The following is a 14588-nucleotide window of genomic DNA, read 5'->3' on the forward strand; positions in this document are numbered from 1 at the left end:
AATTCCCTTTCAACATCCCAGTATACCTTAGCAACACCCTAGAACCACTTTTAACAATTTAGTAACTGCATAAAAAACTTCTGAAGAGGTTGGCAATAAGTGGTGATGAGTTTCACTAACTTTATATGAGAAAATGTACAAATATTTAATCAACAACATTGTTATTGTACTTAATAACAGTATACTTGCATGTAGTATGTGTAAAATAATGTAATGTATGTTTGATGAAAGGGTCAACCTGCACAATATGTAATGTCAACATGAAATAAGATTTTAATCAAATTATAATGAAATGCAGTATGTGCTGATCAGAACTCAGTGTTGTCAAGCCATCAGGGGACTTGGAGTTTTTTAGGAGGGCGTAAAGTTACGGATTGTGAAGGTGGTATTATAAGACACCAGTGCTCAGCCAAGCAAACAGATTCCATGTCTGATCTGCCCTTCCTGCTCAAACCGCACGAGGGCGAAGCCCAAAGCGTGCATATATAGTCCATCTGATCAAGTGAAGCCGCGGCCATGCTGTTAAGCAATCATCTTAATGACCCCATATTATAAGTGTAATCTTTACTCTACAAACGTTTATTGTGTATACGTGTTTGTACTTGTGTTTGTGTGTGTCTATGGATGCAACTCAGAGAGCCACAGGCTGAGGTCAGTCTGGCCACACTGATCGTCTTTCCCATGCAGCCAAGATCAGAATCCGCTCCCAAGAGTAGGAGCCCGGGACGCACAGCACGGGCTTGGAGCTCAGTCTGGAAAATAGTGCGCAAATGCTTGAGTTCCAACACTTCAGCAAGAAAAAAAGAGATAAAAGAGAGCATACTTGGTGCCAGCATGGTGCCAGAATAGTGTGGAATTGTAATGGATTCCTGGATTCCGGTTTTGGCTCTGTAACAGTGATAACCTCCCTTACGAAAAAGAAGTTTATTCAAGTGTGCTATTAGTATACTTCTTTTAAAATAAAAAATAGGAAAGTATACTTTCAGTCTACTTTTTATGTACTTCTCAGAAATGTGCTTTATGTAGTTCTCAGAAATATACTTAAAATGACATTTAAGTATACGTTTAAATTTATTTGAGCTATAGCCTACTTGTGCTCCGAGAATGTTTTCATTGTTATACAGTAGGGGGCGCTAATACACATCTTCTGTACAGAATTCAAATGTTTATGAAAAAGAATGCATAAAGCTAGAATAAAATGTTTTTGTTTACAAGCAGATACCCTGTTCTTTCTTTTGATGTTTTGTATGTTCAGATATTCATATAACAAAATATATACAAATTCTTAAATAGGGACATACTGTAGTAGTATACTTAAAGTATGATGTAAAGTTCACTTAAAGAACTTACGAGTATACTTGCAGTATAAAACTACTAAAGTATTAGTTTACTGAGACTATACTTCAAAGTGTACTAAAAATGCTACAAGTATCTAATTAGTAAGCTATCAGTATACCTTTAAGTTCACTTTTAGTGTAAAAGTTTTACTCAAAGTGTACTACTGTTATATTTAAAGTATACTTTTATATACTAGAAAGTGGGCCAATTTAGTCCCAAGGAGTATTGAAATAATACACTTACAAGTATACTACTAGTACACTTATATTTGTATACTTACTACATAAAGCAGGCCTATACTTAAAAATATACTTGAACTTTACTTAAGTATACTTAATAAAACAAACTTAAAGTATACTTATTTTTGGTAAGGGCTGGGCAAAGTTTGAATGGAATACTAACATATTTCTATTGTATACTGCCTACTGTTTATTTATTTATTTATTTTTTGCCTTTATTTCGATAGGACAGTAAGTTGACAGAAAGAGAGAGGGGTGGGGGGATGGGATTGGGTCCATGAGCCTGGACTCAAACTTGGGACATCTGAAGTGTACTGTGCCACATGTTGGTGCGGTGCGCTTTCTTATAGAACAGAAAAAGCACATTGATGTTGTTTTTAATGATAAATTGATGAGTCCACGTCCGAGGTCATGCCCCCAGGTCTGAGATCAGCCCGTGGCAGTGGAATAGCATTAGATGATATGAGAGTCAGGAAGGGAGAGTGAGAGGAGCACAGAAAAAGCAAGAGGGAATAAGACCCCTCAGCTGGGCAATTCAATTAATCTGCTTTTAGAGGAGTGAGGAAGAGAGAGAGGGAGACAGAGATAGTGAGAAAATGTGATTAATCAAAGTGAGTCACACTCACAAGAGCATCCACTGAAAGGTTTACTGCCTAACAAAATTTGAAAAACACAATTAAACTGAGGGCTATAAGCAATTGCAACTAATCAAGTGAATTTTTGGCAGCTCCTTTACATAAAATGAAAGTGAGTGGGACCTGGGGCTGATGAGCTCCAAAAATGAAGGCCATGAAGGCGCCATTAAAGTAGTCCATATGAAGTAGCTATATGTAAAGAACAAACTTACAGATGCTTAAAAACCTAAGAATATCTCATGATAATAATAAATAAATCTCTAATTTTACAGGTTTGGGGTTATTGTAGTTATTATAAGCATAATTTAAGAACAGTAGATGTTATCTTGTTTGTAGAAGTTAACTTGATTGTCAAAGTAGACGTAAACTAGTAAAAACAGAAGCAAACTTGTTTGTGAAAATGAACTTTTATGAATGTGTAGAAGTAAAATTTTATGAACAAATATAAGCAAACTTGTATGTAAAACTAAAAGTACACTAAAATAAAAAGAACAAAAAAGAAGCAAACTGGTATGTACAAAAGTTTACCTTTACTGTACAAGTTTGCCTTTGTTTGTGAATAAGTTTGTTTTTACTTTTACAAGTAAAAGTTTTACAAGTGAATAAAAGAAAAAAGTATTTTACTTTTAATAAAATAAAATAGTTTGTATTTTTAACAATTTATTATATTTAGATGTATCTAACACCATCATAAAAGTAAATTTGAACAAAAGTAAAAGTGACATGACCAAACGTGAAAAAGGATCAAAACTGTAACGTTATGGAATAAAATGTTGACCGATGAAGAGGTAATAAAATATTTGACAGTCAAGCTTTGGGGTGTTGATTGACTCCTTCTACGTTTTGATTATCATTCATCTGATTCAATTCATAGTCTTTGGATTGTCAGCTTTTTTTGGATTATTCAAAATGGTCTTTTTTCTTTTTTTGTTCATTTTTTATTTATTTTTTATGAAACTTACCCACATGAAAGTGTTTAAAAAAAAGAATGCATGAAGCTAAAATAAAATGTTTTTGTTTACATGCAGATACCCTGTTCTTTCTTTTTATGTTTTGTATGTTCAGATATTCATATAACAAAATGTATACAAATTAAAACCTAAATAGGGACATAGTAGTATACTTAAAGTATGATGTAAAGTTCACTTAAAGAAAACTTATGAGTATACTTGCAGTATAAAGCTACTAAACTAGTAGTTTACTGAAACTATACTTCAAAGTGTACAAAGTATTTAATTAGTGAACTATCAGTATACCTACAAGATCACATTTAGTATAATTGCAGTACAAACTACAAACATAGAGGTAAACTAGTTGTGTACTCAAAGTTTGCTACTGTTATACTTAAAGTATGCTTAAAAGTATACTTTTATATACTAGAAAGTGGGCCAATTTAGTCCCAAGGAGTATTGAAACAGTACACTTACAAGTATACTACTAGAACACTGATATTTGTATACTTGCTACATAAAGTATACTTAAAAATATACTTGAACTTTACTTAAGTATACTTATTAAAATAAACTTGAAGTATACTACTTTTTGGAAAGGGTTTGTGTACAAATAAAAGCAAACTTGTATGTATGTTTAACTTTATAAACAAGTTTACCTTTGTAACTAAGTTTATTTTTACTTTTACAAATAAAAGTAAACTTGTATGTACAAGTTGAAACTGAAGTGAAGTAAACCTCTATTTCTTATGTGTTGTTGGCCATATGTGTGAATGTACACTTCAGTTTTCTTGTGTTTGTGGTTTTGTAGTTCAGAAATAGTTCATTTTCTCTCTCTTTCTATATCTGTCACTGTATTTGATCTGCAGGTCTAACTGGCTGAAGCCGTGCTGCGGGAGGAGAGCAGCTCTGTGGCAGGTGTGTTTGCTGAGTGCCGGCTTCAACTGTTTCCTGGTGGCCTGTGTCATCTTGGTGGTGCTCTTACTGACTGTGGAACTGCTCATTGATACTAAGCTCCTACAATGTGAGTATTAAAAGGGCTTCAGATCACTTTAGAAGCCAATCTGAGGTCAGAATGAGGATTTACTATCTAGTTGTTAGTACACATGCTCTGACATATCAGACAGTGCCACTTACTGCATAAAAGATTCAGATTTCGAGTACACTGTACTACACTCATAAGAGTCATTCTGCTTTTTGATTCACTGGAAAGAAATGACCCATAGGAGACATTTGTTTTGAACTCATTGTCACATTGTATGTTTCTGATTCCCTGAAGAAGAATCTTCTCTGTGGAGATTATTCTCAATAAACACATTGTGAGCGTTATTTGCTATTTGCCTGGGCATTTTCATTTCTCATAAGAGCCTATTGTAAATCTGACCGGAGTCTGCCATTCACACAAGCAACGGTGAAAAATTACGGCTCAGTGTGCAGATGAGTGCACACTAAAGAGAGAAATGTGTGAGATGACAGAGGCATAAGTCAGCCTATATCTCTCTGTCTTCTCTGGCCTTTACACAGTCCTGATAGACAGATGGAGGGGGGGGGCGGATGGGAGCAGTGGAGGAGTGCAGGACAGCAACCGGCCGGCGAGATTAATGGAAGGAGGGATTGAGGGAGATGAATGGACTGATGGACAGATCAGTGAACAGAGCAAACTAAGACATATGGGCCAGGAGATTGGCGGCGTGTGGAGGGGGTGATAACTGAATGCAGTAGATCTCTTGCACCGTAATAGAGCGGATAAATAGACAGATGCAGGACGCGGATGGGTGGAATATCATATCACAAATGCCTAATGCTTTCAGTTCGGGTGGCTGCCATAATGAGATTGAGCAGCCGCTGTCCTCAGTTTGCGACACGGATGCGGCACACGTAGTAGGAAATTTGGCTTCCCTCTTGAAAAGTTCCTGTAAGAAGGAGTTTCATATGGGAATAATTCTGAGGAAGAAATTTTTATTGGATTTTTATGTAATGCCTAATCAAATAGCTTACTATTATGTGAGGTTTCTAATGTATTATCTACAGTAAATATATACATAAATAATTTGTGAAATGTCCTGTTCTGGTGAAAGTTTCTATGTGTTTTAATATGTCTGATTTGTCAACAGTTTAAAAGAGTATAATAATGATTTATTATTTGCAAAGTGCTTGGAAATTGTAGTAAAATCAAAAACATAGTATTACCAAGCCGTAACAGCCAAAATTAAATTAAAGTTTAGCCTTTTCACTTTTTTAATATGTTCCTGGTCTTATTGTGGATGATTGTGCCAGTTATTCTAATTAAAAAATGGTACATGTGATGTATAAAATCAAGTTCTGCCCTACAAATTGAATTTTGAACACTGTTTTATGGTGAACTTTTTATACAAGATTTTTCAGAAATGAATGGTAAAATGGCACACAGACACTTCTAAAACAGTAGTGAAATGAAGTGAGTTGTTTTGATATATTTATTCAAATGAACCGATTCGCTAAAATGAATTGAACTTCTCAACACTAAATACAGTATGATTCAAAAGTTTGGATACAAGTATCTTATGCTCACCAAGGCTGCATTCATTTGATAAAAAAATAAATAAAATAAAAAAAAATAATTAAAATAAATAAATAATAGCGAAATTTCATTAGAATTATTTTTTTTATATATTTCAGTATATTTTAAAATATAATTTATTCCTGTGATGCAAAGCTGAATTTTCAGCATCATTACTCCAGTCTTAAGTGATGCATGATCCTTCAGAAATCATTTTAATATGCTGCATTTATTTGGAATAAAAAAAGTTTGTCTTTACTCTCTCTACATAAAGGGATAGAATAAAGTGATATGACTTTATTCTTTCAGACGAATACAGTCAGAGTTATTTTTAAAAATGTCCTGACTCTTCCAAACTTTGAGTAGATGTTATTTTTCAACAGTCCCAAAGAAGTCCAATAAAGCTCATCCATCCATAATAAAAAGTGCCTCACACATCTCCAGGGGGTGAATAAAGGCCTCCTGTAGCGAACTGATGCGTTTGTGTAGTTTATAAAGTTTTAAATATGGATATTTTGCATGCACAAACACATCGACTTGCTACAGAATCACTTTAATGCATCACTGCTAAACAAAAGTATTCATTTCTTTTAAATCTTTACCCCAGACCTTTAAGTTGTGTGTGTTTTGAGAATCTTCAGTGCTTTACATTAGACTGTATTATAATCAGATTTTTTACATGAAGTAAAAGCAGAATCTCTTTGAATTGTGTCCACAGTTAATAATGCGTTCCAGTTCGCCTGTATCATCCACTGGATCAGCCTGGTCATCCTGTCCGTGTTCTTCACTGAGGTGAGTGTCAGTCACTGAAGTATACAGCTTTTCTTTTTTTTCTTTCTATTTTTGCTCAAATACATTTCTCATTAAGCATTTCTCATCATTCTTCCAAAACGAAGTTATCTGAGATGTAATTTTCAGAGAAACATCTAAGACTTTTGTTAATATTCAAATGAAAGATAACAAAGCTGTAAAAGAGCAACGTGTCAGCATTAAAAGTGCATGTTTAAAGGTCACAGGCCACTAAAACAGCTAAGATGCTGAGTCTGAGACAATCATGATTTACACAGAGCCACCAGGCTTACTAGAAATAGCCTTTTTTACAACTGTCGATAAAGTAGGTTTCAAATTAATGGTGCCACTGCGGGACGTTTGGAAGTATTTGATGTAAGGTCTCGTCTGAATGTTTATGCTGTAGGGGTATCTTAATTGAACCCAAGAAAAAGCAGTTTCACGTAGTGCTGTTACTGTACTTTCAAAGTGTGTGTGTGTGTGTTCTGACACGTGCTGCTGACTTCTATTGATTCCCATTTCTTCAGATCCAGTTGCATTTGTCTCTGGCTCTTTTAAAGCAGACTTGCATTTTTTTCCTTCAGCTTGCGTTTTGCTGGTCGATAAAGGCTCAAGAGACGGGAAGGTTTCAGCGGCACATGTTTTAGAGAGCGAAGTAGTGATAGAAAGCGATAAAAAGACTAGCGTGTGCCACCTGAGTCAGCAGCCACTAAAACAGCGTCTCCTTCGAGTGCTTCGATGAGATCTCGCCCGCTTGCGAGTTTATGAATACATATTGCAGGTCACTGATAAATTATGAGCTGCATTCTGAGACGAGATGAAAGAAAAAAATGATTCGGCTTGGAAATGGGTTTTGCGGAGGTTATTTCGCCACCAAATGGAGGTGAATTCTGTTGCTGCCACATCTCGATATCACTTAGATTTTGAATTACCCTACGTACACATTTTCCCTGCAAGCTCATTATTTACATTTGCTGTTCGTGGGGCGCTGGAAAAGTAATGTTTTTTTTTTTGCCCAAGGCTTCTCTCTTGCCTTTCACTAAACGCGCTCTGTTGTTTTCTTGTGGACGATTTCCCAGAATGCAGTGTGCTGAAGCATCAGGAATCTGATCAGTGATTTTCATTAATCTGCTTCTTTTCTATTTCTTTCTGTTGGTCTTTCCACTTATATGCTCTCTCTTCCTCTCCCAGACTGTCTTTAGGATTGTGGTGCTCGGGATTTGGGATTATATAGAGAACAAAGTTGAGGTAAGCTCCCCGGGGTCCCATTAGTACGGGGGGAAACAGAGTCCTTGAAACTTAATGAAGGATGAGTCTCTCTCTGGCGCAGTGACACACTCTCAATGTCACATTGCTGCCTGAGCAGGCCAGGATCCTTTGCTGACTGCACTGTGATTGGCTGTTTAGATTTATCGACCACACCCTCTCATTTAATAATAAATATTGCTTTTTTTGTCATGTCTGCCTGATATAAATGTTTTTAAAGAGCATGCACTGATTATTTTAAGGTGCACACACACACTCAAATAATACAAAATAAGTATTATATATATATATATATATACATGCACTGTCGTTCAAAATTTTGGGATTAGTAAGATTTGTATTTTTTTTAAAGAGGTTTCTTATGCTCAACAAGGCTGCATTTATTTGATAAAAAATATTGACAAAAAACTGTAATATTGTGAAATATAATTGCAATTTAAAATAACAGTTTTCTATTTTAATATACTTTAAAATATAATTTATTTCTGTGAAGCCATGTTGAATTTTGAGCATCATTACTACAATCTTCAGTGTCACATGATCCTTCAGAAATCATTTTAATATGCTGATTTATCATGTTCCTGTAGCTCAAGTGGTAGAGCATTGCGTTAACAAGTGCAAGGTAGGGGGTTCGATTCCCCGGGAACACATGATAGGTAAAAATCGATAGCCTAAATGCACTGTAAGTCGCTTTGGATAAAAGCGTCTGCTAAATGCATAAATTAATCATCAGTGATGGAAACAGTTGTGCTGCTTAATATTTTTTGAGACATGTGATACTTTTTTCAGGAAACTTTGATGAATAAAAATAAAAAACAGTGTTTATTCAAAATATAAATTGCGTGTTACAATATACACTACTGTTCAAGAGTTTGGAGTCAGTAAATTTTGTCTTTTTTTTTATTATAAATACTTCTATTTAGCAACGATGTGTTAAATGGATAAAAAGTGATAGTAAAGACTTATATTGTTAGAAATTTTCTATTTTAAAGAAATGCTGTTCTTTTTAACTTTTTATTCATCAAAGAATCAAAGAAAAAAGTATACAAACAGATTAAGCAGCACAACAGTTTCAACACTGATAATAAATGCAGCATGAATGATTTCTAAATGATCATGTGACACTAAAGACTGGAGTAATGAAGAAAATTCAGTGCTGCATCACAGAAAAATTTATTACACAATTAAAGTATATTAAAATAGGAAACCAGTATTAGAAATTGCAATAATATCTCACAATATTACTGTTTTTTTTCTGCATTTTTGATCAAATAAAATCAGCCTTGATGAGCATAAAGAGACTCTGTTAGAAAACATTAAAAATCTCACTAATCCCAAACTTTTGAATGGCAGTGTGTATGTATATATATATATATATATATATATATATATATATATATATATATATATATATTATATATATATATATATATATATATATATATATATATGGGCGCACACACTCAAACATATATGAGTTTTGTATAATAGAAATAATGGTTAAAATAATAAATATATTTATAATTTATAATAAATAGTGTATGTATAGAAAATATTTATTCATGTCCACCAAATAAATAAATAAAAAGTAACAGGTAATGCAGCTTTTTATTTCACATTTGTTTTTCTGAGGAAAATGGAAGATATAAACAGAATTGAAATTTTGTGGGGTTTATTTTCTGAATTCTGGGACACAGAATAAAAAATAAACGTAATTGTGACTTTTTATCGTAAAATTCTGACTTTTCTCAAAGTTGCAAGTTTAGAACTCACAATTGCAATGTTTTTCCTTTATATCTTGCAATTTTGAGTTTATATCTTGCAGTTCTGAGGAGTGTGAGAAATAAACTCATAATTGCAACAGAAAAGTCAGAATTAGAGATTAGAGATTATTCAGAATTGTGAAATATAAACTCAACTGCAAGAAAAAAGTCAGAAATATAAGGAAAAAGTTGCAATTACTTTTGCATGGATTATTTTTTTTTCATGGTGTAAACTGGCCTTGATAATTTATCAAATAATACATACATTTTAAAATTATTTCAAATGTATTAAACTAATTATAGTTAGTATGGTATGTTATTAAGTTGAGCATTTCCAGGTATGTAACAGCTCATAGTATTAAATACACTTTTACTTGTTACAAGCTGAAAGACATATGATCGTTTGTTGTTGTTGTTGATGTTGTTTAATTAGGTATTTGACGGTGCTGTGATTGTACTCTCTCTGGCCCCAATGGTGGCCTCCACGGTGGCTAACGGCCCCAGCAGCCCCTGGGACGCCATCAGCCTCATCATCACCCTCCGCATCTGGAGAGTCAAGAGGATCATTGACGGTAACACACCATTCTCACGCTTTCTCGCACAATCTTTACTCACACTGTCTTTTTAAAAAATAATATATACACTACCGTTCAAAAGTTTGGGATCAGAATGATTTTTAATGTCTTTAAAGGAGTTTCTTATGCTCATCAAGGCTGCATTTATATATTTGTATATATTTATATATTTGTAACTTAAAGGGAAACTCCATGGCAAAATGAAATTTTTGTCATTAATCACTTACCCCCATGTCGTTCCAAACCCGTAAAAGCTTTGTTCGTCTTCGGAACACAATGTAAGATATTTTGGATGAAAACCGGGAGGCCTGTGACTGTCCCATAGACTCTCAAGTAAATAACAGTGTCAAGGTCCATAAAAGGTATGAAAGTCATCGTCAGAATACTCCGTCTGCCTTCAGACGTGCAATCTGGATTATATGAAGCGACGGGAACACTTTATGTAAGCGAAGAAAACAAAAATAACAACTTTATTCAATAATTCCTTTGTCAACAGTCTCCTCTGTGTCTGTTTCTACTTGTATTTAGCTTTGATTTAAAATTAAAACAGCGCATCGTTGTGGCGCGGATGATACAGAAGAGCATGCGCTGCATACAGTTATATGGAGAGACACAGAGGAGACATTAGTAACTGTAAACAGATTACATAAATTTAAAATGTAATGCGTTACATTACTGCGTTACCAGGAAAAGTAATTAGAATGCGGTAATGCATTATACCCAACTCTGTTTATATATATATATATTTATATATATATATAATGGTTTTATCTATTTATTAAATGTAAATATATTTGACCTTTAAAACACTTAAAGACAGTGTTAATGTAAAAGCATTAGCTAATTCAGCTGATTAATTTATTTATTAGCTGTTGTCCTGTCCGGCCCAATGAGTGTGAGTTCTGATGGATGTCTCACACGCGCTGCTGCTGCCAGCATTGGTCTTATTAAAATTCAGATTGATTCAGAGTCTTTTGTCTGCGCAGAGAGGAGCATAATGTCCATAATGTCTCAGCACAGGTTCTGTTTATGCTAGTGTATTCGTGGTCGATGGCTGGGGCAGGTCACCCTCATTCTCACTAAACATCATTGAGCTGTTGAGCACAGCGCCGTCAGACACACTTACAGGAACACTGCCGATGACAGCAAACAACTGTCCCAGTGCTGAGATCCAATACACATCACAGAACCAGCTCTCAGTTTGATAGAAACGTCATAATAGATCAAATACATCAGTACAAACAGTGTTGCTATTGATAAATAAAACTATTAAAAACAGTTTTTGGTCATTAAAATAAAGCTGAAATAAAGTATAGTACAATGAAAATTAGAAATGTCGCTTCGGTACTAAAATTACTTAAACTGAAATAAAATAAAGCTATATAAAAAATTTAATAAATAAATAGGTAGATAGAAAATAAATAATAATAAAGCTTGACCAAAAAAAATGACAAAAGCACGTAACATTTACTAAAACTTGAACTAAAATAAAAAAATAAAAGCTATTTCAAAATATTAATAAAAACTTTGGTAGTACATAAATAAAACTAAAATTACTCTGGATACAAGAATCTAAAGTACTGATGCAACATCATGATATACCAAGAACAATAGTTTTAGACTAATGTCACAAATAATCATGAATATGGCGTCAGTGTGCATAAAAGAGGTCATTTACATATAGAAAAAAAGTTAAAGCTTGGACCATTTAGTGAAATTTTAATTGCAATAAATAGTTTTATGTTCTTTTTTATAGTTTACAAATACTTTTAATATGAATAATGAATAATGAGATGCTTAATATGAATCTGAAGTGCTTGCATGCCATCTTCTCTGCCTTTTCTAGTAAAATCTGCATTTATATTGCTTAGTGCTTGCGTTTTTGTCTATTCTGCATGTCTGTTTGCACATATCTCTTATCTTTCCCTTCTCCTTTATGGTTTGTTATGTGCAAGCTGTAAGAATTGCGTATGTTGTCGTGTGTGTTCATACACCTCTAGATTTAAATTTGAGAGAGTGCACAGTCGGCAAAAAAACAAAACAAAAAAAAGCTGAATACGGTCATTACACTGTACACAGTGTTTGATACAACAGTAGAATGCTGAAGTCATATAATCTGAACCCTGAGAAATGAAGGAGAAACGAAAGCTGATATTTGACCAATTAACATTCATGAGCTCAAGTCTCACGCAGTCTGATCCAGTTCTACGCCACTCTGTGGTTGTACCATGAAGTACACAGCAGCACGCCGTGCTGAACTCAGAAAAGACACCAGCGCATGGTTTAGATTTACTGAGGGTTAGTTGCTGAGATGTGCTTTATTTTATTTTATTTTATTATTTTTTATTATTTTCATTAATTAATTTTATTTTATTATTTTAATTGTATATATAATTTTATAGTAGTTAGCCATTTTTTTTTCAATTCCTAAGGGACTGAGCTATAAAATAGCAGACTTCTGACCATTAAAATTCACCTCAATTTTAGATAGATAAAACTCTAAATATATCTAAAAAAATATTTATTTAAAATAATATATCATAATCCTGAAACTGAATGTACGGAGAATGCTGTGGTATTGAGTAACACTCTGTAAGGCAGCAAAGCATGCTGGGAGTTCTGTCGGCAGATGGTACCAGTGTGAGAAGAGTGTAATTGATATGAAGAGTGAGAGGATGATAAGAGGGGTCATGTGGCTATGGCTTTATTAAGAGCCAACAGCAGAGAGCAGAGCAGCACAGTCTGAGAAATCAACCTCACACGACGCTCGTGGAATATGTTTATGGCTCTCCGCTTAGGCGTGGATGGAGGTGATGTTAGCATTTGGCGGCATTGAATGTTTGCAGAAAACAATTTAAGCTACACACTGTGTGTTAAACCTGTTAACATTTGATCAGCTGTTTTACAGTGTTTTTATTTAAATGTATTCTGTGTGGTCTTTACAAATAAATGTAGTCTGTTCAAATAATTGGATAATGTTATTTGAATATAAATATTCTATTATGATAATGTTCTATTAATTTATTTATACATAAATAATATAAATAAAATATTTTATTGATTTATTTTATTATTTATTTATTTATTTTTAAATAGAATTAAAAACTGTCTCACTATTATGAGTAATTTTTAGATTTTTTTTTTTTTTTTAGACGTATTGTGATGGTATCATGGGCAATATTGATATTAGAATGTTATACAAGTACCATGGTATTTTTATATATACAATAGCACTGAAAATTCATTTAGCAATGACAATTTAAATTCTGAAATTTAAGACAGATTCCAAAATCTATTTCCAAAGAAGAAGAAAAAAAAGAATCTATTGAAATTTCTCTTCATCAAAAAATCCTGAGGAGAAAAATGTGTCATGGTTTCTAGAAAAATATAAAGCAGCACAACTGTTTTCAACACTAAAAATAATAATAATACATTTCTTAAGCAGCAAATCAGCATATCAGAATGATTCCTGAAGGATCATGTGACACTGAAGACTGGAGTAATGATGCTGAAAATTCAGCTTTGGTCACAGGAATACATTACATTTTAAAATATAATCAAATAGAAATCAGTTATTTTAAGTTCTAATAATATTTCAATGTAATATTAACACATTTACAAAAAAAAAAATTTTAAGATGTAACTATAACAATACATAACACTCACAAAAACAAAAACTTGCCAAGCCCAAACTTTGCTCAGAAAGGATGTGAGTATTTGAGAGGATCAACCAAAAGAAATAAAACCCTGTACTTTACTCTGCTGTTTGGTTTCTCTTCTGTAGCGTACGTGCTGCAGGTGAAGGTGGAGATGGAGCTGGAGATCCAGCAGTATGAGAAGACCAAAGCTGTGAGGGAGGAACAGCTGGAGAGACTCACACAGATCTGTCAGGAACAGGCCGTGAGTGATGAACTCACCCTTCACTCCTCTCAGACATTCTCATCACCAAAATAACACAAAAAGTGCATCTCTTGTGCAAGTGACACTTACCTTGACAGTAGCTTTGTAATAACTCACCAGTGTAAGTTGTGCTTTAAAGGAATAGTTCACCCAAAAATAAAAATTTACTCACCCTCAGGTCATCCAAGATGTAGATGAGTTCACTTCTTCATCAAAACAGTTTTGGAGAAATTTAGCATCACATCAGTTGCTCAGCAATGGATCCTCTGCAGCAGAGCCGGTCCTAGACTTCTGGGGGTTTGTCCGTGTTTCACTCCGTCGCGAATCGCGCTCGTGGAAAGCACTTGAGAAACAATGTCTCTTCTGCAGCTCGGTACGCTTTCAACTCGTTTTTTAATCTCGAGCAAGACTGTACGACATTCACATTACATGATTTGACTGATTTTTAAGAAGAAAGGGCGACATTGCACCACATTAAAAGAAGTGATCGTTCATGTTTTCATAACCACTGGCCAAATTCAAAAACTAAACTAAAATTAAATCATCTTTATGGAGCTTGCGTATTTTGCATATAGGGAGGATCGGCTTTGCTCT

General features: G+C 33.9%; 1 protein-coding gene across 2 annotated transcripts in view; it reads left to right on the forward strand.

The window, feature by feature from the left end:
• Positions 1–14588, forward strand: part of LOC109062492 (transmembrane protein 266-like) — a 69417-nt gene that overhangs the window by 46881 nt on the left and 7948 nt on the right. For both annotated transcript variants that reach the window (XM_042753737.1, XM_042753738.1), the window contains 5 exons: positions 4032–4186; positions 6420–6493; positions 7682–7738; positions 9953–10091; positions 13879–13994. In XM_042753737.1, coding sequence (XP_042609671.1) covers positions 4032–4186; positions 6420–6493; positions 7682–7738; positions 9953–10091; positions 13879–13994 — 541 coding nt within the window. The remainder of the gene's footprint in view (positions 1–4031; positions 4187–6419; positions 6494–7681; positions 7739–9952; positions 10092–13878; positions 13995–14588) is intronic.

This window comes from Cyprinus carpio, chromosome B25 (genome assembly GCF_018340385.1).
Source record: "Cyprinus carpio isolate SPL01 chromosome B25, ASM1834038v1, whole genome shotgun sequence".
Taxonomy (NCBI): domain Eukaryota; kingdom Metazoa; phylum Chordata; class Actinopteri; order Cypriniformes; family Cyprinidae; genus Cyprinus; species Cyprinus carpio.